This window comes from Amblyomma americanum, chromosome 4 (assembly GCF_052857255.1).
Source record: "Amblyomma americanum isolate KBUSLIRL-KWMA chromosome 4, ASM5285725v1, whole genome shotgun sequence".
Classification (NCBI taxonomy): Eukaryota; Metazoa; Arthropoda; class Arachnida; order Ixodida; family Ixodidae; genus Amblyomma; species Amblyomma americanum.
In genome coordinates, this window is record NC_135500.1 from 100,176,369 (window position 1) to 100,202,862 (window position 26,494).

The window sequence follows — 26,494 nt, forward strand, 5'->3', positions numbered from 1 at the left end:
AACGACGACGCGTTTCGTATCGCGAATTCTCGGATCCGTGGACACGGGACTAGAACGATCTAGCTTAGCAGTACATATTCAATCGTTTTTAATCAAAACCGGAAAGTTCACATAGCTAGGATGAGGTACAAGTTAAATCATCAGTTACTCTATTGCACACTGCAGTGTTTTCATGTGTATTTATAGATGGCTTTATTTTGTAGCTTTTTCAATAAACCATGCACAATATAGTTGTCATCTTTCAACGTTGCTTGTCACTGTCATGCAAACAAACTTCTTTGCTGTCTCCCTGCTTAACTGCCATTGCGAAAGACACTCATCTATTGAGTGATATAGAAAGTGCATTTCTGAAATATGCATGCATGAAAATTTTTTTTACTTTAGCACACTGCTGTCGAATATGAATACGAATGTACTATAAAATTATGACATTCCAGTTAGCTAAAAATATGTAAAATCACTTGTAACTACAGCAATTCTGCATTTCACAGAGGAGTGACCGTGGAACAATACTGACTTCTTTGTCATATTTTTCAGTGCATTAGAAAAGCCAAAATTGAAACAGCACAGTGTGGTGAAAATCAAAGGGGCCAAGGCATGTATTTTTGTGCTGAAATGCACAGCTTTGTTTTTTGCAGTGATTTTGGGCCACCAGTTTTATTTTAGCTGCCATTCCAAAGCTCATGCATATAACAATGAGAATTACACAAGCCTGAATGCAGCAGAGCAAACAAGCCTGGACAGTTGTGCTGAGAGCCAGTCGATGTTGACACACGCAGAAACAAGCTGGCAGGTCGTCTCTAAAACTAAAGAAATTCTGCAAATGTCGATGTGAATGAAAACAAAGTGGGTGCTTATTACTGAGTAAAAGGCTATACAGGCCACCTTCAGTGTAAACATAACATGATGTCGAAGTTGGTAAACTGGCTTACATGTCCTGGGCGGCTCCTGGTTGAGGCTGGGAAAGAATGCTTCATATATTCAGGGAAACAGGACACACTGACCATGTATATTTGTTATCTCAAGCAGAATTTTCAGAAATATATTTACAGGGTGAAAGGTATGTTGTCGCAAAACACAATGAAATAAAAAATAAGCATTTAAGGGTGCGTCGGGCATACATGCATTTGTCCTCTTGTATAGATTTACAGTGATGTTTACGAGTTCTTTCTGACCGGGAAAAATGAGGGATCGTAACAGAGATTTTGGCTCCAAAAACCACAGATAAAAGTGAACATTGTTTACGCCTCTTGCTATATATAAAAATTTTGAACATGCTGTCTCTTGCTTATTAGCAACATATTGAGCAATGTAACGTTTTTTTCATTGCCAGTCTGGTTTTCAAACTACTAAAGTTCTCTTGAAGCATACCTCACGCCAAAACGACGTCGTCGTTACTGAAGTTGCCTGAAAATCTTTGCCTAGGCTTTTCCTACTTTTCTTCTTCATACAGGGAGTCTATGTGAATTTAAGCCCTGCTAAAATGGCTGCATGTAATAAGGCAGACGAATGTCTTCTTTTGTCGCCTCCTCTTACTAATTTATCTACCAAAATGTTAATCCTCTTTAGGGCTTTGCATGAAAACTGGTGTTACTAATGTAAGGAAAACAGCAACTCTATGAATAAGTTAGTATTGAGTACAGGTTGGTGCTTTTCTTGTGTATCACTACCGTCACTGCAAGAAAATCACCGCAGCTCTAATCTGACTCCATTCAGGACGACCGAACTGTATGTGCAATTTAGCCTTAGTATAGAGTAGAAGGAGCACCCTTTTACAAACTCTATAAACGCTGGCCGCATAGCATACCTGGCTGGCCATGTCAGATGCGAATAATGACCACACGACACACGCCCACAAAAGTCACGTGCGCAAAAATACACACCTAGCATTTTCATCACACCACATAGTGGAATTCTCTGCGTTGCATCGATTGACACAGGGTAGGACACAGCACGAAGGAAATACTGACACATATCGGCTCGTAATAGAGACAGCAAAGACTGAAAGTCAAACCTTTTAGTGCAGTCCTAATATCATTGATAAAAGTACATTCTCGAGCACGAAAATGGTTGTTCTGGAGGGTTGGAATGTTGATTTTGATAGTAGGATGGCAGACTACACAGCAGTTAATGAAGACTAGTTGATTGAAAAAATGAAAACAAGGTCATTAATGAATGTAAGAAGAATGGAAGGACCAAGTACAATACCTTTGGGGTTGCCTGAGATTCCAAAAAAAGAAGGACAGGATGAATAAGAGTTAGCATGGGCCAACTGCTGACAGCCGGCAAGGATCACTTAAATCCAGCTGAGAACAGTAGGTTGCAAGGCATTATCCTATAAATGATTTTATTGCATGCTTGCTCAAAGAGATCAAGATGCAAATGAATGTCACGAAGAATGACAAGCTGGCTACTACAGGAATGCTTTTCAAAAAGCGTGCCAATTTTGAAGGAACAATTTAATGGGTAAAAGCAATCTAGCAGTGTGAGAGTACATAGTGTTTGTCGCGGTTATGAACACATTCTAGTCATTGAAATGGTGCAATCATTTGGTGCTTGTGACATTATCAAAACTAAAAGATTTACCACACTCTGCTGTATGCAGCCATGCCTCGTTATTATCCACCTTGTAATATGATGGCTTGAATTATAGATAGTTTTTCTGGGGGTGAAACTTTATCAATGCATGCATGCCTCAACATGATTTTTTGCTGTTTGGACAAATGACAGGGTTTAAATACACAAAGCCCATTGAGACCCGCATGTTTTTGTCGCGTAATATGGACTGCAATGCGAACATCTGGGCTGTGGTAACCAGGCACTACAACGCAGCGCAAGTACTGTTAGAAGTGTTTGGCGATTAATACAGACTGAATCATTTGGCTGTTGCGCCCCGGAATTGCTATCATACCACTCGCAGCACAGCGTGCAGTTTTTTGCTAAACCTTGAACTGCCAAGCATGCCGACGCTCTCGGCTTGTAGTTTATGATTGACAAAGCACTTTTCTTTCTGGTGTCAAAATCATTGCCACTTAAAGGCTCGGAGACTAATATTCTGGCGCACTTTGTTCACTGCACAAATTATTAAGGCACTCGCTTACAGAATAACGTTTTTTATAATCTCACAGATGTCTACTTGCAACAATGAGTTAATGTTTTTAAACAGAGCACGTCGCAGGAAGAAAAAAACTACTCAAGTTCACCGCATATCGGGCACGAGGAGAATTTAGCACAGGTGCAAAGCAGCGAATCTGAAAATACAATCCAAGCAGCAAGAAAATGGGTTCAAATTAAATGTGGTCCCAGCTTCGACAGGTCGGTGACTGCACCGACACTGTAAAACTTTCAGATATGGCTAAAAGCCAGCATTGCAGAGCCAACTACTGTGAAGTAGAGCATAACACATTTTTAAAAATCAGAATAAACCTCGTTAACGCGGTTTGGCAATATGGACAAAAATGGCCTGGTCGCGGCTATACGACAAATGTCAACAGATGTGCGTCCCAAGAAACCTATAGCTTAGCATTGTGGCAGGTGGGTGCAAACCGGCATCTACTTTCAAGCAAACAAATTTAGGAATGCAATAAATGCAAAGAAGGCTAAGCAAATCTAGGAAGAATTATACATTTTTGACGAATACATTCTCATAACCCACCATCGCCTTCACACAGGAGGCAGATGATGTTCATTGCAAGCAGTCGCAGGTAAATCAACGCAGCAGATGCACGTGTGCATGCGCAATGATGACATATGCTTCTAAAGGCTTCGAGAATGTCTCACACAAGCCGGTACTGCTTATTAGGAAGCGCTGGTTAACACCTGTTCGACGCCAATAAACCCGAGGTGTCGGGCAGCTCATACGGAATGATGGGCTGATTCAATGAGTACTGTTTCTATTCTCACGTAACACTCCGAGATCGCTGCATTTTGACAGTCGCCATGGCAAGCATGATTATCCAGATTGTAAGAATTTGCCTAAAATGCAACTCCATGCTACTAAGCAAAAAATAAAATGTAATCACAGCATTTTACTGAAAATGTTTTTGGTTTTTAATCATGATTAACTATTAGAGAAAACTCTATGTAAAGTTCTGATCCGGAACCAAAGTGTTCACATTAATAAGACATAAGTTTATTTGGATATCTTGCTTTGAGAAGCGTAAGCATCTGCTGTGGTCTTTTTCCTTTTTTTTGCATCAGATAAAATGTAATGCTCGCGAAAAAGAGCCGCACTAGTCGGTATTCAACACATATTAAAGGTTTTTGCATTTTGAAACCCAGGTGAATGATTCGCTATGGTTTTTGTTCGTACATAAGTGTTCGTGATCTGGTGATAACAAGTCAACCCAATTAAGACTACTGCTTTTGCTCAGCCCATGATCACATGCAGGGGAAGTGGATTCATGCAATTTGTCACGCAAATATTTATTGTTGATATAGGCCTGCGTAGTAGGCAGGAAATAACAAACAACGCGCCATAATTGACAGCTGTCAAGCACACCGATGCTTTCACACAGACTTCACAGTGCCGCCGGCACACCTTCGTAATCTAGCCACTCATAATCGCGAAGTGCAAACTATTAAGCACAATGTCGCAGAATGCTGGCGACGCTTCTAAAATAATGGCAGAAAACAGCTCAGCGGTCGTGCAGCCGAGGTCGTTTCGAATGCGCAAAACACAGCTGCCAGAATGGTCTCGTCGCACTCGCGGCGGTTCTCTAACACATTACACAAGAACTAGGATCAATATCGGTGATGGCTACGCCGCAGCACAAAGACAGTGCTCGCGATCAATGCAACCGCTGCAACGAATGCGACTAGCTGTAGAGATCGAAATTTATTTCATCCCGGCGCACTCAAGGCAGTTCGCAAACTCAGTACACACGCGTGCACCCGAACCAGGATCTGCTGTACAGCTCTAAGTTCATTTCAGCATTCGGAAAACAAGGCGTGCGTAGTAAGCGTTTCAAACGTAATTATACTCGCAGGCGATATCACTGACTGACTGAAAAGCACTTGCTCCGACTGCTATCACTTTCACTACACTTAAACTTGTCGCTGCTCTGTGAGCTTGCTGTATGCACAGGAAATTCACCCTGGGGAGCTGCTTCCTGCTGCTGTTCGTGAGGATCCTCGCGAGAATAAAGAATGCTTGCAACTGTCACAAACCGCTTCAAATAAACACTTCGCGACATCGCCACTTTTACGTCTTGAGCAGACAGCGTATACGTGTTTGAAGGTCGCTCGGTCAACTTGGTATAGACGGCGACAGAACAACTTGGGGGAAACTTCCGCTTGCCGCTCTTGCATACGGCGAAGCTCGAAGTCTCTGTTAACACTGGTAATAGTTACATGGGAATCATATTATGTATTTCTCGGCACAGCTGCCACCTACTCGGCCGGGTTTCTCACTCAGCTTCGTGGGCGTCCATCTTGCTGAGGAGGCGCTGCCTGGCACCACTGGCACGTCACGGGACAGCAGCCAATAGCTGTGATGCGACCATCCGCTCTTGCGTCAGGAAGTGGAAGTTGACCAACTTGGTGCGCCCGGGCCGATGCGTTCATGCGCCCCATTGTTCGGCCCGTGCGCATGGCTGCAAGGACGCGTCCGCATGTTGGTAAAAAACGATCTTACAGCGGCCCTTAAACTGCCACACACTGCCACGCTATAGATTGCACATCATAGACTTCATCAGCTAATACTTTTATAAAACTGATATTCGGGCTTTGAGTTATGTGGTGGAGGTGACAGATGTGCGCTGCATGCGTTGGCATGGGCAACGTTGTAAAAGAGACGCGTCACTAGAGCAATACGCCTTGGCGTTGAAAACATTGCTGCTGAAACGCGACTCTGGCTCCCTGGGTCAGTGGACACCTTAACCGCGCTGTCATGTACGTGGCGGTGTTGTCCACCTGTAAAAAAATTGCTTTCGCACAATATTTAGTGCTTGGCAATGATGAACAACCAGCGATTTTTTCCAGATTTTTTGCTCTGGATTGGCGGGAAATAATAAACTCGGGACCTAACATTGTGTCCATGTTCTGTTTTTTTCGTGTTGCTTTAACAAGAAATCTGAAGAAATGACAAATGATGATTTCAAAACTCCTTGTTTACGACAGCTTTCGTAGTATACATTCTAGGCGATAGCGTAACGCCAGTGAAGTAAAAAGCATGCTATGAGCCGCAGTAAAACGTTGCATTTGAGTTAAATGGCGCCTTTTCCAAGTTTACGCCAACAAGACAGCAGCCTATCGTTTCCGAGCGGGAGCCACCCTTTCTTAGACGGGAATTCAACACCTACTCTAGACACTGCTGGTAGTGTATTGGACTACTTCGCTGAGCCAAGCTATACACTCATGCTTAGTGTTTGAGCATGTTTATAGGCTTTTATTACTTGTAGTGCATTCACACTTTCTTTGGATGTCAAAAAAGGTATTTTTTATGTTCATTGAGCATTTCTGTTTAAAGCTTTTATGGTGTTTGGATTTCGTGCGTGTTTATTTATTTCAATTTGTTGTTTTCAGGAATTTAGGGAAGCATTGAATGAGTGCCACGTGTTGAATTGCGAATTGGTATCGTCTTCAGCCGACACACGTTGCCCTAATTAGAACTGGATTTAAAAAGTAACAGCTGCTCGTCATGAATTCTAAAAAAAAAGTCATCTCCACATTTGCGTTATCTTGTAAGATATAGTATTTTCATGGAATATGTTCTAAAGGCTTCAGTTGTAACCAGCAAACTTTCTTTTTTCAACAGCGTCCAACCATTACTGCAGTGTCTGGAGGCAACGAGGACGGTTTTGTTGCCATCGACGATGTGTACAGCTCGGAGATTAGCTGCGAAGATTGTGAGTGCCACAGTCGGCTTGAAATAATTTTTTCCATGAGAAGTGAAGAAGTTTGCCAATATTCGCAGGGCGTCTTGAAAGCGCTCATGATGTGGATTTTTCAATTTAATTCTCACTACGTCCAAGTGTGCAAAGTAATAGCATTACGAAAGCTATTGTTTCTTCTGGGTAGTAATAGCAGCAGCAAAAAGATGCAATCGTATTCTGAGAACTGCAGTTTCCATGTATTCTGCCGAAATTGCCCCCGGGTTCCTTCCACTTCCTGCAGTGGAGGCTATGTTGTAGTGCCATTGTAATATCGAGCTGAACGCTCTTCATAGCGATCCCACATAAATTTTCACGCGAGAATTTCAAGGTTTCTTTAGGGAAATGTTCTGTGTATTTGTCTCTTTCCTAATATCCTGCTTTTTTTCTCCCTCACTGCTCACTCTGTCTGTCTGTCTGTCTGTCTGTCTGTCTGTCTGTCTGTCTGTCTGTCTGTCTGTCTGTCTGTCTGTCTGTCTGTCTGTCTGTCTGTCTGTCTGTCTGTCTGTCTGTCTGTCTGTCTGTCTGTCTGTCTGTCTGTCTGTCTGTCTGTCTGTCTGTCTGTCTGTCTGTCTGTCTGTCTGTCTGTCTGTCTGTCTCTGTCTGTCTGTCTGTCTGTCTGTCTGTCTGTCTGTCTGTCTGTCTGTCTGTCTGTCTGTCTGTCTGTCTGTCTGTCTGTCTGTCTGTCTGTCTGTCTGTCTGTCTGTCTGTCTGTCTGTCTGTCTGTCTGTCTGTCTGTCTGTCTGTCTGTCTGTCTGTCTGTCTGTCTGTCTGTCTGTCTGTCTGTCTGTCTGTCTGTCTGTCTGTCTGTCTGTCTGTCTGTCTGTCTGTCTGTCTGTCTGTCTGTCTGTCTGTCTGTCTGTCTGTCTGTCTGTCTGTCTGTCTGTCTGTCTGTCTGTCTGTCTGTCTGTCTGTCTGTCTGTCTGTCTGTCTGTCTGTCTGTCTGTCTGTCTGTCTGTCTGTCTGTCTGTCTGTCTGTCTGTCTGTCTGTCTGTCTGTCTGTCTGTCTGTCTGTCTGTCTGTCTGTCTGTCTGTCTGTCTGTCTGTCTGTCTGTCTGTCTGTCTGTCTGTCTGTTGCCAGGAAGAAAGAAAAGGAAAGTGCGCAGGCCTGCCCACTGGCTCAAGCCGAGCCACAATCGCTACCACGTGCAGATAGTAGGAGAGTTCAAAGATGGGATAGAAAGACATGTTGTCCGGAGTGTCTAGCTATGCATTCAATTGTTAGTGAAACTTGAGAGAATGCCGCCGAAGTTTAATAATCACCTTGTGCCTAATTTAATTTCGTAGTCACTGCTCTCAGCATAAATTTTCGGAAAACTTAAGTTAAATGGTGGCATTTTTCTACCTTTTCTGCGAATCGCTGTGGTTTGCGACAAGGCATTTGCGATCACAGCCCCGAGCTCGGACTTAGGCTCGAGATTAACACCTTTTCTTACAAAGGTAATTTTGTGATTCATGGAGATAAAGGTAAGACACGTTACTAAGTATGAAGCCGGAAATGTATTCAGTTGATTACTTAAACCCAAGGTTTCAAATCATCGCTCTACTAAATTCTAAGGGCAGCAATTTTGATATTTTCACGAATAAGAGAGCCCTTTGTCCAACACTAGACCTTAATCCTCAGTTTCTCACAACTTGGTGGTACAATTCTACGTATAGGTTTAAGGTTTTTCTCTCCTATTTTATGTGGCACGTGTCGCTTGATCCGGTAAGCTGCAACAATTGTCAGTATTTGCAGCAACACCAACACCTTAGATGCTGCAACTGACGTGTGCGTCCTCAGTGAGCGTGAAAACTGTTTTCTGTTGCTGCACATCCAGTCGTACCGGAGACGTTCAACTGCAGCAGCAACCAGACTCTGCCGGGGGAGCGCGTCTGTGACTTCGTCGCGGACTGCGAGAATGGCGCTGATGAGCTTCACTGCGGGGATTGCGACTTCAGTGAAGGCTCGTGCGGCTGGTTTACCAAACGCGTTGTGGGCCCGTCGTTCTGGCACCGTGCGATCATAGGGAACGTCCCCGTCGCTGCTCCCACGGGTGCCGATAACCGGCGCATTGGTATGATTCGCAGAGAGTATCCTCACGGAATTGTAGTCATAAAAGTTCGTACCTGAAGGAGATGGCCGAATAACTTGAGATTTTAGATTTTTAAATAGAAATTCTTATCCGTTAACACAAGTCCAAATTCAAGTATAGACGTATTCTTTTGGAGTAAAAAGAATTGTTTTTAATGCACATATTATGCTATAAACTGCAAGAAATTGCCTTATTTTGGGTATTTTCAGAAATTCGTTGTTGAAAATCCGTTGCCTACCGCAGAAGTTTATCTTGCGACGTAGATAAGTACTGACATGCCCTGTCGTTTAATATAAAACATAATATAATATAAAAACATCGATGTCGCCATTTTGGTATAGCATTGAGCGCCTAACACAAGAAAGAGCTAAGGTATTCTGCATTTTTAAGGCAAGTTTGGAATCTGAATTTTGGGACTGAACTTTTCTCAGTATTTTCTGGTGCATTAAATTGTAATGACATTCTTTGAGTCAATGCCGATAAGAGTCCCTGCGCTGTTGTTTTTGATAAATTGCAAATATCTCTATTCCTGCGAAAGCAGTCGCTTTGAGCGCCCGAAAACGCTGTGTGCCAAACAGCGTGAAACGGAACAAAAATAGCCAAATGGTCAACGCATCTAATTAGATTCGCATGTTAAAAAAAAAAAACTGGAAACATGCGTTTCGTTTTTTGGGAGTAGTAACTTTTATAAGAACGGAGTCACATGGTGTGGCGTCTGTTTCTCCCGCAGTGCGGTCAAACATTACTTTTATTTCCGTTCTTACTTCTGTCATTAAATGTTGCTATGGTTGTTGAACATCTTGTGATAACACACAGGCCAATGGAGTGATTTTAGCGTTTCAGTTATCCTTAATCAATGTGTCAGAGCGGAATGCTTTCTGCATACAGGGTTTGCCATGTTAATCAATGGAGAGTTAATAGGACATCGTTCCTGTGTTTACGTTGCCATTTACCGGGCCTGGCTAGCGGCATCGGCGCATGAGCGGCCATTACCGGGCCGTTAGCACTTTACTGGATTTCTTTTAGCGTTGCGGAGATTTAGCGTTCGCTCGCAAACAAATTTGGCGCCGCACTGCACGGCCGCTTCGCACCAAATACAGCCCCGCCGGCGTATTCTTCGGTGTCATTTCTCGCTATAAATTAAGGCATTCGCTTTTAATTCGCATACTCTCACTCACACATCAAGGTTCGAGTAACAACTCGCCCATGCTTTTGAGATAATTTGGTCATTTTTCAGTAGTTAAGCCTAACTTTATGTCGTGTACATAGGCAAATAGCAATGACAACACTGCAGTTCTTGAGCTTTGTGCCCGCTTTAGCATTTTCTTACATTTTCATACTTTTCATCCTTGAAAAAGAAAGACTGGTAATTCCCTTATCATATGCATTTGTAAGTGCAGGAAATAAGTTTTTCCAGACCAGAGCTGACGCGCTCTGACTTACTCTCACTAGATGGCGCCGCTTTGTTTGACGCTACGGAAAGGAAAACAGATGTCATAGTTGCGCAATGAGCCCTGCATGCTTACTGAGTTCAGGGTAGTGAAATTGCCCACTTGTCAGGGTAGGCAAGGTGCCTAGCATTACGGGCGTATTTGAAAACCGCCGCTGAAGAGGCTTTTCAAATGCCCTCGCGATGTTTATTTATTGAAGTACACGTAGCATCTCAATGCATAGAAATGATTGCAATGCCTGCGTGTTTTTTTTTGCAATAAAATCTGGGGCATCTACCGTCGTCATCACTCGTTTTAGCCTTACAGTAACTTGTTAGAGAAGAGACGGTGCGCTAAAACGTCTTCTTGTGTGTGCAGCGCTAATCGGAAAGTCCAGTGTCAGGTAACACGGTAATCGATAACGGAAACACGGTACCCATATTCTATAACTCTATAATATTGTTTTGAAGTTCATGTAGAACTTAAGAGAAAGCGAGCGTGTTAAATGCATAAGCATATTATAATTACGTCTTTCTCAAACGTCGAACCTAGAAAAGTGAATAATGAAACAATTTGCAAACTGAAAATTCAATCGTGATTGATGTGCGGGCAAATCCAAGGGTGGAAGCGACATTAGCCCAAATCTCTCGCGCAAAAGTGATCTCAACGCTAGCGCAAGCTCAGCCGCATGAATCGGATTGACCGCCTCTTTTTTTTTGTTAGACAATGAGGAATTAGTTGTGCAATGAATTCTTACCTGGAACATAATTGGTTAAAAATAGAAGAAAAGAGAACCGCATGTCGCCGATGCGATCCCTAAACACGACCTCCGCAAAATCACATGCAGAGCTCGGCCAAGTGAACTGCTCGTGCGGGTGTGCGACCTTCTTTTTCAAGTATATATTTGTTGCGTGTAGCCTGGCATTGAGAATGTTCACCAGCGCCCATGTCGAGCATAGCTGTACATGCGGAATGTCCTTAAAGCGAAGGTGAGAGGGTTTTTGAGAATTCAAGATTATTAAGGAATTTCAATCTACGATGCTTCTAGGCAAAGTATGCAAAGTAGCTGTGGGCTAGCATTTAAAATGTGGACGTGATCACCGATTTAAACCCCGACGATGTTCAGGCTTCTCCGCACTGCGTTAAAGGAGTGGGAGGAAGCTGGTAGTGACGTCATTGGTCCCGAAATTTAAGATGTCCGCTGCCTTCGTCTACATGCTCCCGTGCGTCGTCCGATGCCGCCTAACAATCCTTCGTGAGCTTCACCTTCCACGGCATTCGTTTTCCTTCTTGAAACAGCAGTTTCTTCGATGAAAACTTAGCGCTGCCGCCGTACGTGACGTCATCATAGCAGCCTCTACCCGTTGCTGTGCACTGCAGAGAAGCACGAGTGCCTACGCCGGTTTAGTCGGCGATTACGTCATCATTTGAAAGGCTAACGTAAAAAGATTTCGAATGCTTTACCTGCAACTTTCACACCTTACATTCCTTTAAACTCAGTTGCCCTTTAATCGCTCAATACCGGATTTGCCGCATCAAACAATGAGGGTGGTAATTGCGCGAGAACGCTGTTATGCTACCTATAGCATCAAGGCTGCCAGCACCGAAGCACCACAGCAGTGCCCTAGTTGCTTTAGCACCTGCCTCGTAAATATCCCTACGGCAGGTTTTCAGTAACTAAATAACACATATCGTTTAACCCAAAGGAACACCGGCTCTCGAATAAGATGCCTTATCAAATTACTGCAAATACTGCATTCTGAAATACTCCTGCCAACACGGTTGTGATAGTGGCCCAACTTTGTTGTTGTTGATCTTGCCATTAACATTACGTTGCTGTTACCATATTGACACCTAAAAGGCGTGAGTTCGAATCCCACTGGATTCGTTGGTCCATTCATACCATGATACGAGCAGGAAGGCATAGGCTTGAGTACAATAACATATACCTTAATCCTGGTATTGTGGTATCAATAGATACACGAACAGACAAAATTGTTCGAACAAAAAGAGGTTAAACTGTAGCCGTGAAACGCATTTCGGCATGAAAACTTGCTAGGGCCAGCAACGTATATGATAAGGCCACGAAACTAAGATGCCCTCTAATAATCTCTTGTGTCTGATTCTGTATCACAACATTGTCACAAGCGCGCCCTTTATCCTCCTCCGACGGTTGAGGCACAACAGCAGGCTTCTCGGCGTTAGGTCAAAAATAATGCTGTTTCTGTTCCAAATCCCTGTTAGTATTGCGCCATGAACTACACGTCTTGCATCTGTAAGCTCCGCCAGGCCCTGGAGTAGCATGCCAGGGCGATAACCAGGCAGACCTCTCCTGTTCTATTAAAGTCCTTCTCCTCTCTCTTCGTCACGTCAAATATATCAAAGGTTATTTAGGCTATTTAAGTGCGCCTTTCCAGGAATGTTGAGCACACTAAATTCTTTACCACAGTGACGTATTTTTTCGTTTTCAGGTCATTACGCACTCTTCTACACGAACTACACGTTCGTGGAAAACGTCATCGCACGTGTCATAGTTGCGCCAACAATACGAAACACCGGAAATCTGTGTACTCTCAGCTTCTGGTATTACTACAATATAAAAGGTAAGGAAATAATCGAAAAAGTGTTTTGACAATTCACGGAGCTCGCAAGCAATATTTTTCAGCGAACGCTGAAAAATATTGCTTGGGACTGTTCGGTTTAGTTTATGGTTTATGGGGGTTTAACGCCTCAAAGCGAGTCAGGCTATGAAGGAAGCTGTAGTGAAGAAAGGCTCCAACAATTTCAACCACATGGGGATCTCAGGCACTGATAATGCACAATGGACGGACCGCTAGAATTTTGTCTTCATGAAAATTCAACCACCGCTGCCGGGATCCAGTCCATTTCTGTTGGGTCCTCAGCCAAGCGCCATAACCACTGAGCCAACATGGCGGTATTTGGTTTAGTGCTTACCACTGATTTTTTATTCTGACACTTGGCAGGCTACTCCCATCTTTGATAATGAAAATTCGCTTGGCTTTGAATGCAATCTATAATTCTAGAACTGCACTCCTAGAATGCTTCCTTCAAGATATTAAGACTATGAGACCAAAAGCACGGCTTGGACGTTTTAAAGCAACAGCTTCACTACGCCCCCCACAGAGCTATTTCAGCTCGTCGCGCACTCCAGCCGTATGCCGTATGCCCGTGGCCGACAAACGACCTTGAGCCGCCGTCGCCTAGCAACACCGCAGCCGCGCTTCAACAGATGGCGCCGCGGTCAACGCCGCTGCCGCTCGCTCCACCAGATGTGCTCCGCTTGGACAGAGTGAGAAGGTGTCGCCTCGCGTGATATATATATATATATGCTGTTACGAGCAATTCGAAAATTCGAAGGAGAACCTCCGGAGACGAGACGCAAAACTGTGGACTAAGTGGTCCGAGCGCGCGAGCGGGAGAGCAACATCTTTTTTCTCCACGGCCACGGATGCAGGCGCTTTTTCTTCTTCTTTCAGAGTGGCACGTATCACTGCCCCCTCTTCTGCAGCATCGCCATGATGCGGCTAGGAGGGAACTATTAGCAAAATACAGCTGCAGTGAACCGCTGTTCAGTCAGGGAGTCTGTCGTGGTAAGGCTTCATGCGAACAATGTGCACGACTTCAGTACGGTGCGACAGGCGAAATGAGCAAGCTGCTTGGACGGGAGTAACTGCATACGTCACATCACTGATGCGGCGCACTACTTCGTAAGGGCCGAAGTATCTGCGCATCAACTTTTCAGAAAGGCCGCGGCGACGAACAGGTGTCCACACCCACATCAAGTCGCCAGGCGTGTAACTGACGAAGCGGCGTCTGAGGTACCTAGCGGCGTCAGTCTCCTGTTGGCGGTTAATTCGCAGGCGTGCCAATTGCCGCGCTTCCTCAGCGCGCTGAACGAAGGTGTCTGCGTCGAGGTCAGCGTCAGAGTCGCAGTAGGGGTCAACGGGTGACATAGCATCCAACGGAGTGGTCACTTGCCGACCGAAGACCAGCTGAAAGGGGGTCAGCCGGGCTGTCTCCGGCAGGGCGGTGTTGTAGGCAAAAGTTACGTACGGAAGAACGGTATCCCAAGTTCGATGCTCGACGTCAACATACATAGAAAGCATGTCGGCTAGAGTGCGGTTGAGTCGCTCTACCAATACGTTTGTCTGTGGGTGATAGGCCGTAGCACGTCGATGGATGGTGTGCGTCAGAGTCATCACGGACTGGGTTAAGCGGGCAGTGAAAGCAGTTCCCCGGTCAGTAACAACAACGGCGGGAGCTCCATGACGCAGGACAATGTTGTGTACGAAGAACTGCGCCACTTCAGCAGCAGTGCCTTTCACAAGAGACGTGGTCTCGGCGTACCGTGTCAGGTAGTCGGTGGCAACAACGATCCAACGCTTTCAAGATGAAGACTTCGGAAAAGGGCCAAGGAGGTCCATGCCCATTTTGTGAAAAGGGGTCTTCAATAGATCGACGTGGTGAAGAAGTCCGGCTGGTTTCAACGGAGGAGACTTACGACGTTGGCAGTCGCGGCATGTTTTTACGTGGGTCCGCGCTGATGGGAGTAACCTGGGTCAATAATACTTCTGCTTAATGCGCGCCAGTGTACGAGCTACTCTGAGATGGCCGGCGGAGGGTGCGTCATGACAGGCACTCAAAATCTCTCGCCGCAGCGGTGATGGTACGAAAAGCAGGAACGGTTCTTTGTTGCTGGAAAGTTGCGCTTGTAGAGAACACCAGATTGTAAAGTGGAGGTTTGGAGCACGCGACGAAAAGCATGCGGGATGCGAGCGTTGACGCCTTCGAGGTAATCGATGAGCGGCGCGAACTCCGAGTCCGCTCGCTGAACCTTCGCCGTTTGGGTGGCACTAATAGCGCCCAGGAAAGGAAAGTCATCGGCGGGTTCCTCGGGACTGATTGTGATAGGCGCACACGACAAACAATCCGCATCCTGATGCTTACGGCCCGACTTGTAGACAACTGTTAACTCGTATTCTTGCAAGCGTAAGCTCCATCTCGCCAAGCGTCCTGAGGGGCCTTTGAGGCTCGCCAGCCAGCATAAGGAGTGGTGGTCGCTTACCACACGGAAGGGTCGCCCGTAGAGGTACGACCGGAACTTGCTGATGGCCCATATCACTGCAAGGCGCTGTTTCTCCGTCGCAGAATAATTGCTCTCAGCGCGCGTAAGTTTTCCGCTGGCATAACTGATGACCCGTTCTGCACCGTCTTGTCACTGGGTAAGTACCGCACCAAGGCCGACATTGCTGGCATCAGTGTGGATGTCCGTGGCGGCGTGTTCATCGAAATGGGCGAGTATCGGAGTACGTTGTAGACGGTTGCGAAGCTCGACAAATGCAGCCTCTTGGTCGCTTCCCCACACGAAGAGCGTGTCGTCTCGAGTCAATGAGTTTAAAAGTTCGGCGATTCGCGAGAAATCTTGCACAAAGCGCAGATGATACGAGCACAGACCCAAAAACCGGCGAACGGCCTTCTTGTCACTTGGGCGTAGAAAACCTGAGACGGCAGCGGTCTTGTCAGGGTCCGGGCGAACACCTTGTGCGCTGACAACGTGACCAAGAAAGCGAAGTTCTCCAAAGCCAAAATTGCATTTCTCGGCTTTGATGGTGAGTTGTGCGGATTTCAGTCCTTGTAGCACAATGCGCAACAGCTCCAAGTGTTGGTCAAACGTGGTCGAAAATATAACCACATCGTCCAGGTACACCAGGCAGAACTGCCACTTCAAGCCGGAGAGAACAGTGTCCATCATGCGTTGGAACGTGGCCGGTGCTGAGCACAGACCAAATGGGAGCACCTTAAACTCATAGAGGCCGTCGGGCGTCACAAAAGTTGTCTTCTCCCGGTCTCTTTCGTCCACTTCGATCTGCCAGTACCCACATTTAAGATCTAAGGACGAAAAGTATCGGGCGTCCCGCAATCGGTTTAGCACGTCGTCTATCCTGGGCAGTGGGTAAACGTCCTTTTTGGTCATGTTATAAAATTTTCGATAGTCGACACAGAAACGCGGAGTGTTGTCCTTTTTTTTTGACAAGAACCATAGGCGATGCCCATGGGCTGGTGGACGGCTGAATGACATCGTCCGCAAGCATTTCGGCAACTTGATTTTGAATGGTTTCTCGCTCCATCGGCGAAACACGGCAGGGGCGCTGGCAGACGGGTCGCGTAGTCGCATCAGTGTTGATACGGTGCTTGGCGAGTGGATTGCGGCCGACCTTCGAACACGTAGCGAAACAGTCCGCAAAGTCTGCCAAGAGGTCCGACAGAAGATCGTTTTGAACAGATGGCAAGGCCGGATTTATTTGGACTGTCTGAAGAGCGTGGTGTGGCCCAGCATTCTCTGGAGTGGGTCCTCCAACTGTGCACAAACCTGGGACCTCAGCAACATCGTGAAGGAAGGCCATAGCCGTGCCTCTCACGAGGTGCTGATATTGGTTGGAAAAGTTGGTCAGGAGGACGTTGGTACGGCTGTCACGTAGTTAGACGAGACCTCGGGCAACGACAAGGCCCCACTCAGGCAGCAGTGGAGTATGGCCATCTGCCAGGCCCTCTTAGTCGTGGAATAGGTCATTCCGCACGAGCACCAGGACACTGCACCGCGGAGGCACCATGACATCATTCTGGACAATGCACAGAGCGTTGCTGCAAGGATCTCGGGAGTCAAAGCGGGCCACGGCCTGTTTGGTCGAGAACGTGACACTTGCGTCCGTAAAGTCAATCACAGCACCGTTCGCCTGCAGAAAGTCGATCCCCAGAATCAAGTCTCTGGAAAAATTCAGCAACGTACGTGAAACCACAAATCCCAACCCGAGCCGTGCACTTGCCAAAAGGGGAAATTAAGTGGCCACCAGCGGTGCGCATGGGGGTCCCCGTCCACGGTGTCAGAATTTTTTTTAAGGTCCCCGGCAAAGGCATGGCTCATAATGGAATAATCAGCACTGGTATCGAGCAGCATGGTAACCTCAGTGCCATCAACTGTCACCCGAGAATCGCTTGCAGCGTATCGGGTACTGTCGCTGCCTCTCTCTGTCCAGGTATCGTCGGCTCTATGGTTCCGCGATGCAGGATCTTGACACATCTCGACGTCAGCGGCCTTGCCTGCAGAGGTCGCTGGTGTTAGTTTTCCCGACGAGGACTGGCCGAGCGATGGCCAGCGGAACTACTCTGGTGGCCGGGGCTGGACGCACGATAGAGGAGAGGTGAAGGCGAACGGGACTCGCGCCTTCCAGAGTAAACACGGTTCTGGCGCGCCCAGAGATGCTCCGCAATCTCAGGCGGTTGTTCACCGTTCTGAGGACAAGGTGCGTCAGAACGGAAACCGCGAAGACCCACTTGGCGGTACGGACAGGCTCGGTAGAGATGACCGGGCTCCCCACATTGGTAGCACAGATGCCTACGGTCCCGTGTACGCCACGAATCTGACTTCTGAGGACGTAGCTGAGCTGTGGCAGGGGCAGTTGCATAATATGGGGTGGTGCTACTGGCAGCAGACGTCGAGAGAACAGCGGAGCCAGGTGCGGTTGCGCGACATGTGCCAATGCTGCTCATGGCAGGTGTCGGAGTAGCGGGACCGTAGCCAGCCGATCGACGTACAACGGATACATATGTGGGTCGCTCATCGAACTGGGGCGGCGCTTCGGGAACAGGAGGCGCCTGCGCAACCTGCCGCACTTCGTCCCTGACGACTTTTTTCAGCACTGCCAGGGGCCCAGGCGCAACCTGGGCAGACGGAACCGTTGGAGTTCCTCCCGGACAGCTGACCGAATCAGTTCGCGCAATGTGTCTGTACTGCCGCCTAGGCACGATGAAAAGGTTTCGGGCACAATGCTGTTGAAGCTGCGAGTGTACTGGTGGGCCCGTTGTTGGAGCGTCGTCTCCATGGTGGTCGCCTCGGGTCGCACCTCCACCAAATGTTACGAGCAATTCGAAGGAGAACCTTCGTAGAGGAGACGCAAAACTGCGGCGGTCCCGAAGTGGTCCGAGCGCGCGAGCGGGAGCGAAACATCTTTCTCCACGGATGCAGGCGCTTCTTCTATATATATATATATATATATATATATATATATATATATATATATATATATATATATATATATATATATATATATATATATATATATATATATATATATATATATATATATATATATATTTATATATATATATACAGTGAAAAGGTCACAACTGGTTCGGTTATCTAGGTTTATTCACCAACGGTTTCAGACGGTGTATCATCCTTCATCAGGGTTAAGTCGAATGAATTCATTCGACTTAACCCTTTATAGTGCGGATTAGTGGGAGAAAAATACTTCAATTAAGCTTTGATTTAAAGAAAACTACTTATAAAGCAGCAGAAAAAACAACCATGCCACCGGTGGGATCCGAACCCACGACCTGCGAATATCGCGTCCGGTGCTCTTACCAACTGAGCTACGGCGACGACTGTCCAATCTGCTGCTTTCGTGGGTATTTATGTTTTGCGTGTAAGCGAACCTTGAGAGTGTTCACCAGCGCCACCCTCGTCCATAGCGGTGGACGTAGCCCGTTCTGTAATACCGCAAGTGTGACGTAGAACGTCATCTAACGGCGAGGGCGGAAACTGTGCGAGAGCCCTCTTATGCTACCTAAGGCATCAAGACTGCCAGAACCGAAACCCCCGTTAAGCTATTAGCAGACAAGGCAAATGAAGTGAGGGGCTCGTTTGACAAACATATTAAGGAAGCCAACATTCAGCGAAATCAAGGTGCATAGGGAAATGTTTCTTTTTTTAATATCTAGTGCCAATATATTAGTTTTTGTTAAAAGAAAATTACTTATATATATATATATATATATATATATATATATATATATATATATATATATATATATATATATATATATATATATATATATATATATATATGCGCGCTTCACCTCACTATTTTAGTCGGTATGAAGAGCGCGAAAGAGAGGCAACAACGACAGAACGAAGCGAGGAAGAGACAACGCGCTCAAAAGGCGCCAGAAGAACGCGCCGCACAACTCGAGAATCGTCGTTACGAAGACGCGGCTAGATGTCGTGCCACGTCCCGGAGTAACTCTTCAACTGCGGGAGAGACAGGCTTGGGTTTTCGAGAGTGTCGGGATGAGACAATGCGTAGACGATGTGCCGAGGAAACGAAGCTTTCGCAATTCACCTAGGGTTAACCAGAGCTAAACCACAGCCAATTTTTGTTTTTGTCTCGCTTTTGCAAACTTTTTCGAGTTAGTGTGATTATGACTTTTGGTATTTCAAGGAGATAGTAATTCCAGTTGTTTCGTTTAGATTTTGTAGGTAAACTCTTCTTTCTTGAAACTAAATGATTTAGTTGCCATAATGGCTTAATTAGTAGAATTTGAGTAAGCCACTAATATTAAGACTCTGAATACCATCTGTTTCTTTGAGAGATAAAAATATATCCTTCCATGCTTGACTAACCCGACATTTGCGGCCGCGGGATCTTCTGCACTGCTCATGCGCTATTCTTGGAGAATATTTATGAGAACTGTTAAGAGCACAAACAAATGCTACCATTCCGTATATTCCTGTGGCGCAGTGCACCAGCACTGTGTTTTCCAAACGATTAATACAGAAGTTAGAATACTCATTCTAGTGATAGACTTTTTTTGTTTGTTTTTTTACAAAGCATTAATACTACTTTGAGACTGTGGACGAAGCGAGATTTTATTGCCACTCCCAATTTTGGCGGCCACCCCTCCGGAGACGAAGATGCGTGATGATGATGAATATTTACAGATGAAGGCGAGGGTCGCCCACTGTGCTTTCATTTTGTCACCCTACGGACGAAAGCGACCGACCCGGGCGCACGTTAGAGCGGAGTGGGGTTACGGGCGAAGGGCTTTAAGCGCGACACGTGAACCATCTCGATCTACACCGCGACAACGTCGGTCATTGACAGGATGGACAGGGGCAGAGCGATGGTTCAAGGGGGATGTTTGTTCGAGTGCAGTGTGCGACCAATAAAGCGGCTGAGAAATTTTTCGCACAAGCCGGGGTTGAGCACGGGAGTCCACAGCAACACTTCATCACCAGGGAAGAAACACAGTGCACGGTGTTTGAAGTCATAGGCGCTTTTCCGGGAGGCTTGGCAGGCGTCAGTGTTCAGGCAGGCAATGGTACGACAGGAGGCAAGACGGGAAGTAAATTCGTCACAGGAGAGTCCAGAAGAGGTTGTGGGGGCAGAGAAGAAAGATGCTTCGAGAATGAAGGTAGGGGGCGACCATACAAAAGAAAAAATGGGGAGAAGCTGGCTGTTTCATTGTACGGCAGTATTGTAGGCAAAGGTGACAAAGGGGAGCATGGCGTCCCAGTTGGTGTGGTCGGGGTGGATGTACACGGACAGCATATCTGACAGGGTGCGATGAAACGGTTCGGTGAGCCCATTGGTCGGGGGTGATAGGCTGAAGTTGTTTTATCGACGGTCATGGAAGCGTGAAGAACTTCGGCAAGGACGCTGCAGAGGAAGGACTTCCCGGGGTCACTGATAAGGACACGAGCGACTCCCTGGCGCCGAAGTATGGCGTTGAGAAAGAAATGGGAGATCTCGGAGGCAGAGCCGGACGGAACGGGGGCTGTTTCAGCGTACCGGGTTAAGTGGTCGATGGCTGTGACGATCCAACGTTTTTCCGATGGCGTTAGTGGTAAGGAACCGTAGATGTCAATCTCAACGACTCCTTTCATTTATCATATTATCTTAGTTTGCAATTTTTTTCGACTGCATTCTGAGACACTTTTTAGCCAAAAGAAGTGGTTACATTCCTGACTCATAATCATAGTAGTCGCTTTCTTTTTCTTGGCCATCAATTACCAGCACACCAATAATTCACGTTCGTTTCAGAATGTGCGTTACCTTTTAGGCACCATTCTGAATTGTTTTGGACACGTAATCGCCGTTTAAAAGGGTAAAACCGGAAGTGGTGCGGCGAGTCGGTGCGCAGCACGGAAGACTGCGCGCCCGCATATGTAATGGGCTTGACTCTAGCTTTGCCTTCCTTTATTCTGTTCTCCGGTCCCCTTGCTTTCGTCGCCATCTTTTATGTCTACCTCTTGATCTCCAGATGAGGAGACATTGCACTATTCTCTTATCTAACGCAATAGAGGCGTTGTAGACATTCGTGATACGACAGTAGCGTAAGTTTTCCGTGAGTGGCTGTGCTATTATGGAGGGCTCTCAGGACATCCTAACCACTACCCGTTTTAAGCATGAAACTATTTCCACATACAGAATGTCACGTCATGGCACTTTCCCAACGAGGACAGAGCCAGATTTAGAGGTAAAATCTCGGTGCACTTTCTTCCTGTCGTTGCACTCAGCTCGTAGCATGCCTCATGAACTCAATTTCAGTTTCATTCTACATAACCACAACATTTGTTTGGAGCTGCAAGAGATTAGACGACAAGCTGATATCGGATCATTTTGTCTGTGTCATTGAAATAAACTTTACTAATTTAGAATTAAATTCATTAATTTTACTTACTATCTACTGCATTATAATAACTTTACTAACAATTCATGTTTGGCACGGCTCACATGGTAATGGAAAGTTTTTTTTTCATTTCAACCTTCCTAATTTAGGTATGTTTATAACGTTCGCCGGTACACTATGATTTTTATATATGCGTATAGTCTATACAGGGTGGAAAAAATTAAGTTTCACAGATTTCTTAATATTAGGCGCTTAGAATCACGTGAAATTCATCCCTGCATATAAATTATGCAACGGAGGAGACACAAAGAGAGGTGATAATCATCACCGTCAGGCGCACAGCTAATTAAACCGATAATTTAACTTCTCAGTGGCTGTAGTTAGCGGGCATGTTTATATTGGAAACTAAAAGGCAAAAGAAAATTTTGGTTCCTTAATTCCTCGTGTAAATTTATGGCTTAGAAATCTATCTGACTGGCTTGTTGCAAATGAACTTTCGTTAAATGTTGACAAAACAAAGTACATTGTTTTTAGTTCTGTTAACAGACCAGTTTCTTATAATGAAGTGACATTTCAATCGCGACCGCTAGAACGAGTTTCAGATATAAAATTTTTAGGCGTCCGGTTCCACGAAAACCTTCGCTGGTCTTGCCATGTTCGCTTTATTAAACGCAATATTGCACAATGCATTAGTGTGCTTAACAGGTTCCGTCTGCTATTACCTCGTTATTTACGACGTGAGCTCTACTTCAATACCGTTCACTCGCGGCTTCATTACTGTTTGCTCGTATGGGGCACTACAGGTAGGTCAAACATGAAAAGCCTATATTTATTACAGAAAAAAGGTGTCCGTTTCATTGAAAACTTACCGGTCCGCGACTCAACAACGTTATATTTCATGCAAAATAGAATCTTGGATATTGAATCATTGTACAAGATGCGTTTGTCTGAGACTGCCTTTTTAGATTTTAAAAGTGATCCACAACTATTCATATCAAAGTATACGAAGCATGACCCGCAATACGAATTTAGGAAAACTGTTTTCATAAAATCTAAATGTAGGACTAACTATGGAAATCAATTATTCAGTTGGCTTATTCCTAACCTGCTGAACCTCCAACCTGAATTGCCGGGCACCATGGAAAACTGTTCTTCTCTGCTTGCTTTCCGAAAGCAGGCAAGAGATTTTTCCTTGACTTGCGTATAATCCCGACCATGTTTGCAGGAACTGCAGTACCAGTATATTACTGCTGTGTTCCAGGCGATCCCCTCCATTCCGGTTACCTTTCTTGGTTTTGTCTAAGAAACACATTTGTGGTTATTCTTTTTTTAAGTGCTTTGCCTTGTAACTAGAGTGTGTTGTTAAACCATATGGTATTCCTGTAGAATTTTGTTGTATTTTTTTTGCTGAACGTGATATCTTACGATATTCTTGCACAATTTTGTTGTGATGCCTTTCATGTCTACACTATGCTGTATGAATTCAGGGTGTTTTGGGCCTAGTCAGGTGACCTCTCGTGTCACCTTTAGCCCTCTCCACCCAGACAAATTGTATTTTGTCTGAATTTCATTAAAATTTCGAATAGTCGCCTCCTGGCACAATCCCACTTGGTGAAATTAACCTGGGGGTGAGTGTTCCGAGATATTCGCGCTGAATATTTCAGCTCGATCCATGCAATTACGCATGCTAGGCGCTGACGATCGGCAAGAAACTCGTCCCTGCGTGACGCGACGTTTCTTCAGCCAGCGACGTAGAGCGCTATCGGTGCAGCGTCGATAGCTGTTTCCCTTTCACCTTAGGCTATAGATAGGAACGAAAGGTGCGATGGAAGATCTGCGTCACACCAGTGAGGGGTTTAGCGTCAACTGCCATCAACTTGGATGCGCAATTACGTGAAATCAGGGAAAAATTTGGGGGCGATTACCTTCGAATACATGTGCTCTAGAGGAATTCTACCAAATGGAGTAGTCTAGAAATGCGACCACCTCTAAGTTTCCAGTATAAACATGCCCATTTATTGCAGTCACGGAACAGTTAACTAATTGATTTTAGTTAATTATGTGCCTGACAGTGACGATTGCCATCAACCTTTGGGTCGCGCTGGCCGCTTAAATTACGCGCAGAGGTTGTGTTCACGCTCTACTCACAGCCAAATTTAAAAATTTCAAAAAAAGTGTTATTTTTCATCAGCGTTAATGATCAAACATACAATTGGAAATGGCAAGCTACTCACGTTAGTAAAGAAACATACCTTGGTAATCGGCAATCAGCCTGGTATATTGTTCCGTTTTATGGACAGCTGGAAACGACTGGAAAATAGATAAGTTCAGCAAACGACGGTGTTCCATGCAGAATATACAGAAAATTAAATTGTTCTTCGACACGAGGAGAGGAGAAAACGTGTTTGACGGACTGGGTATGCAGTTAAAGTTCGGTAATGATGCTTTGGGGTTAGTGAGCTATGTAATTTATCTGAATAATTCTGTTCCAGGAGACACCGGCCACGAAAAAAGGACGCAAATTTCCAGGGGATCATTAGGCGAGCAATGTAACCTTACAAGTAAAATGCTGTACACGACAGTAATCGATAACGTAAAACAAGAAAGACTAAACAGTAATGACGAAAGAAACAAGCACCAAGAAATTTACAGAACTCTACCATGTTACCAGCACTCATTTATTAGACAGCACTTGAGGCACTTCAAGCAAGGAGGACTTAAGGACAATCGAAGGCAACATAACGAGCTACGCAACAAAGAAATATCACGAGCGTTGCAACTGAGAGAAGCTTAAGCTATGGGCTTAAAAAATGCCACTTATGTATGCCGGAATTCAATTCAATTAAATTTTCTTTATGCTTTCAGGAGACTAAATACTCTTGAGGCCTATATGGCGTTACGCTCTTTACTAAGAGCTTGACTAGGTATAGCGGCTCGATGTGCATCTGCCGTTTTAGCGCACAGTTAAGAAAGAAGAGAAATAAAAGAACTTGATATTAACAGAAACCGTCTCTAAAACATGCGGAATAGAAAAAAAACGGTAAATTAATTAACACTTTTTGGTGATGTCAGTAGACACGGGGTGCACATAAAAAAAGACATGCTTTACCAATGCCAGAAAAATTAACTGTAATAAAGGATAAGAACAAAATTGGGTACTTAAGCGTAGGTCTGATGACAGTGTAAGATTTTTGATGTATCAGTCAATCATGAATATTTATATGTATGAAAAGTAAGAGTACGCTTTGCAGACCTGCCAAAGTCAAACTAAGGCCTAAGCGGCGGTGCTTGTCAGTTGACAGCATCGAAATTTAATAGAGCCATGTAACTTTGTAACTCCACGATAGGCACCATTGAACGTTGTAACTAAAGTTGTATTCATTCGCTTGACGTCAGAAAGTCAGCTACAACACATAGAGGCATATAAAAAATAAACTAAGTGGTAGTAGTAGTATTAGTAGTAGTAGTAGTAGTAGTAGTGGTAGTAGTAGTAGTAGTAGCAGTAGTAGTAGTAGTAGCGGTAGTAGTAGTTTATTCAAAATAATAATAAAAAGGCAGGAAAAAATTTTCTAGTTCCGGCATCTGCCATCGCTACAAGAGCTGGGGCAGCGGAAATAGCAGGCAGAGTGCAGGGAGACTGGAGAAATAAAATGAAAGGGGTGAGGGGACAGTCAGAAAAGATAGAGGGGAGAGAGGTATTATATACAATTAATCTATTTACAAATAAACGTATGTACAGGTAGGGCGCGTGGGGTGGCCACAATCAATACACGAAGGAGAGCGCGCGGGCACGGCACACTGTACACCTCAGCTGGAGTGGGGCTGTTGGCCGTCCAAGGTAGCACATGTTGGAGCGTTCGGTCACTGGGCGTCAGTACCTGGCGGAGAACAGACGGGACACCAGGCCTGTCTGTTAGATGAATATACAGAGGCTCAGCATGGTTCGCTCACAGGTGTGCGCACTGCCCTGAGGCCACAGCGTTGGGAGGGCGTCTAGGAGAAGGCCCTGCGCCCTGTAGACCGCGAGCATATCGCGGCGAGCATTGGCGAACACGGTGCAGCAAAGGACTCACGAAATAATTAAGTGTGGACGTGCGATGCGATCGAGAAAGAAATAATTATTTGTGTGGTTAATGAATGTGTTACGAAGGAAACGTACGACAAGATCACTAGTGAACCTTACACACCAGTAGGCAGGGAACGAAAACGAAGCCAATACCACCTACATCTAGGTGGTATTGGCTGGGGCCGCGAGGCGGTCGGACCCGCCACGGTGGATTAATGGTTACGGTGCTCAGTGACTAGTGTTAAGTCCGGGCCGCGGTAACCGCTTTTCGATGGAAGCGAAATGCAAGACGTCCATGTACTGTGTAATGTCTGTGAGAGTTAAAAGAGCTCCAGTGGTCAAAATACATACGACCTGCACCACTGCTGCGCTTCTTTATTTTTTCACTCCATCCTTCATACCATTCCTAATTGCGAGATTGACGTGTTTGCCATGAAGTAAAAGGGTTGGCATACCTTTGCTTTCCTCAAAAACAAATCGCACTTTTTTCCGAGGATAAGATTGGCTGGCCAGACTCGAGCATTTGCTGGAATAAAATGTCAGAGGTTTGAGCTGTACACA

General features: G+C 45.4%; 1 protein-coding gene across 1 annotated transcript in view; it reads left to right on the top strand.

The window, feature by feature from the left end:
• The window catches only part of LOC144129714 (apical endosomal glycoprotein-like), a 210,625-nt gene that overhangs the window by 87,022 nt on the left and 97,109 nt on the right, over nucleotides 1–26,494 (top strand). The window contains exons 16-18 of the mRNA XM_077663811.1: nucleotides 6,758–6,848; nucleotides 8,693–8,929; nucleotides 12,849–12,980. Coding sequence (XP_077519937.1) covers nucleotides 6,758–6,848; nucleotides 8,693–8,929; nucleotides 12,849–12,980 — 460 coding nt within the window. The remainder of the gene's footprint in view (nucleotides 1–6,757; nucleotides 6,849–8,692; nucleotides 8,930–12,848; nucleotides 12,981–26,494) is intronic.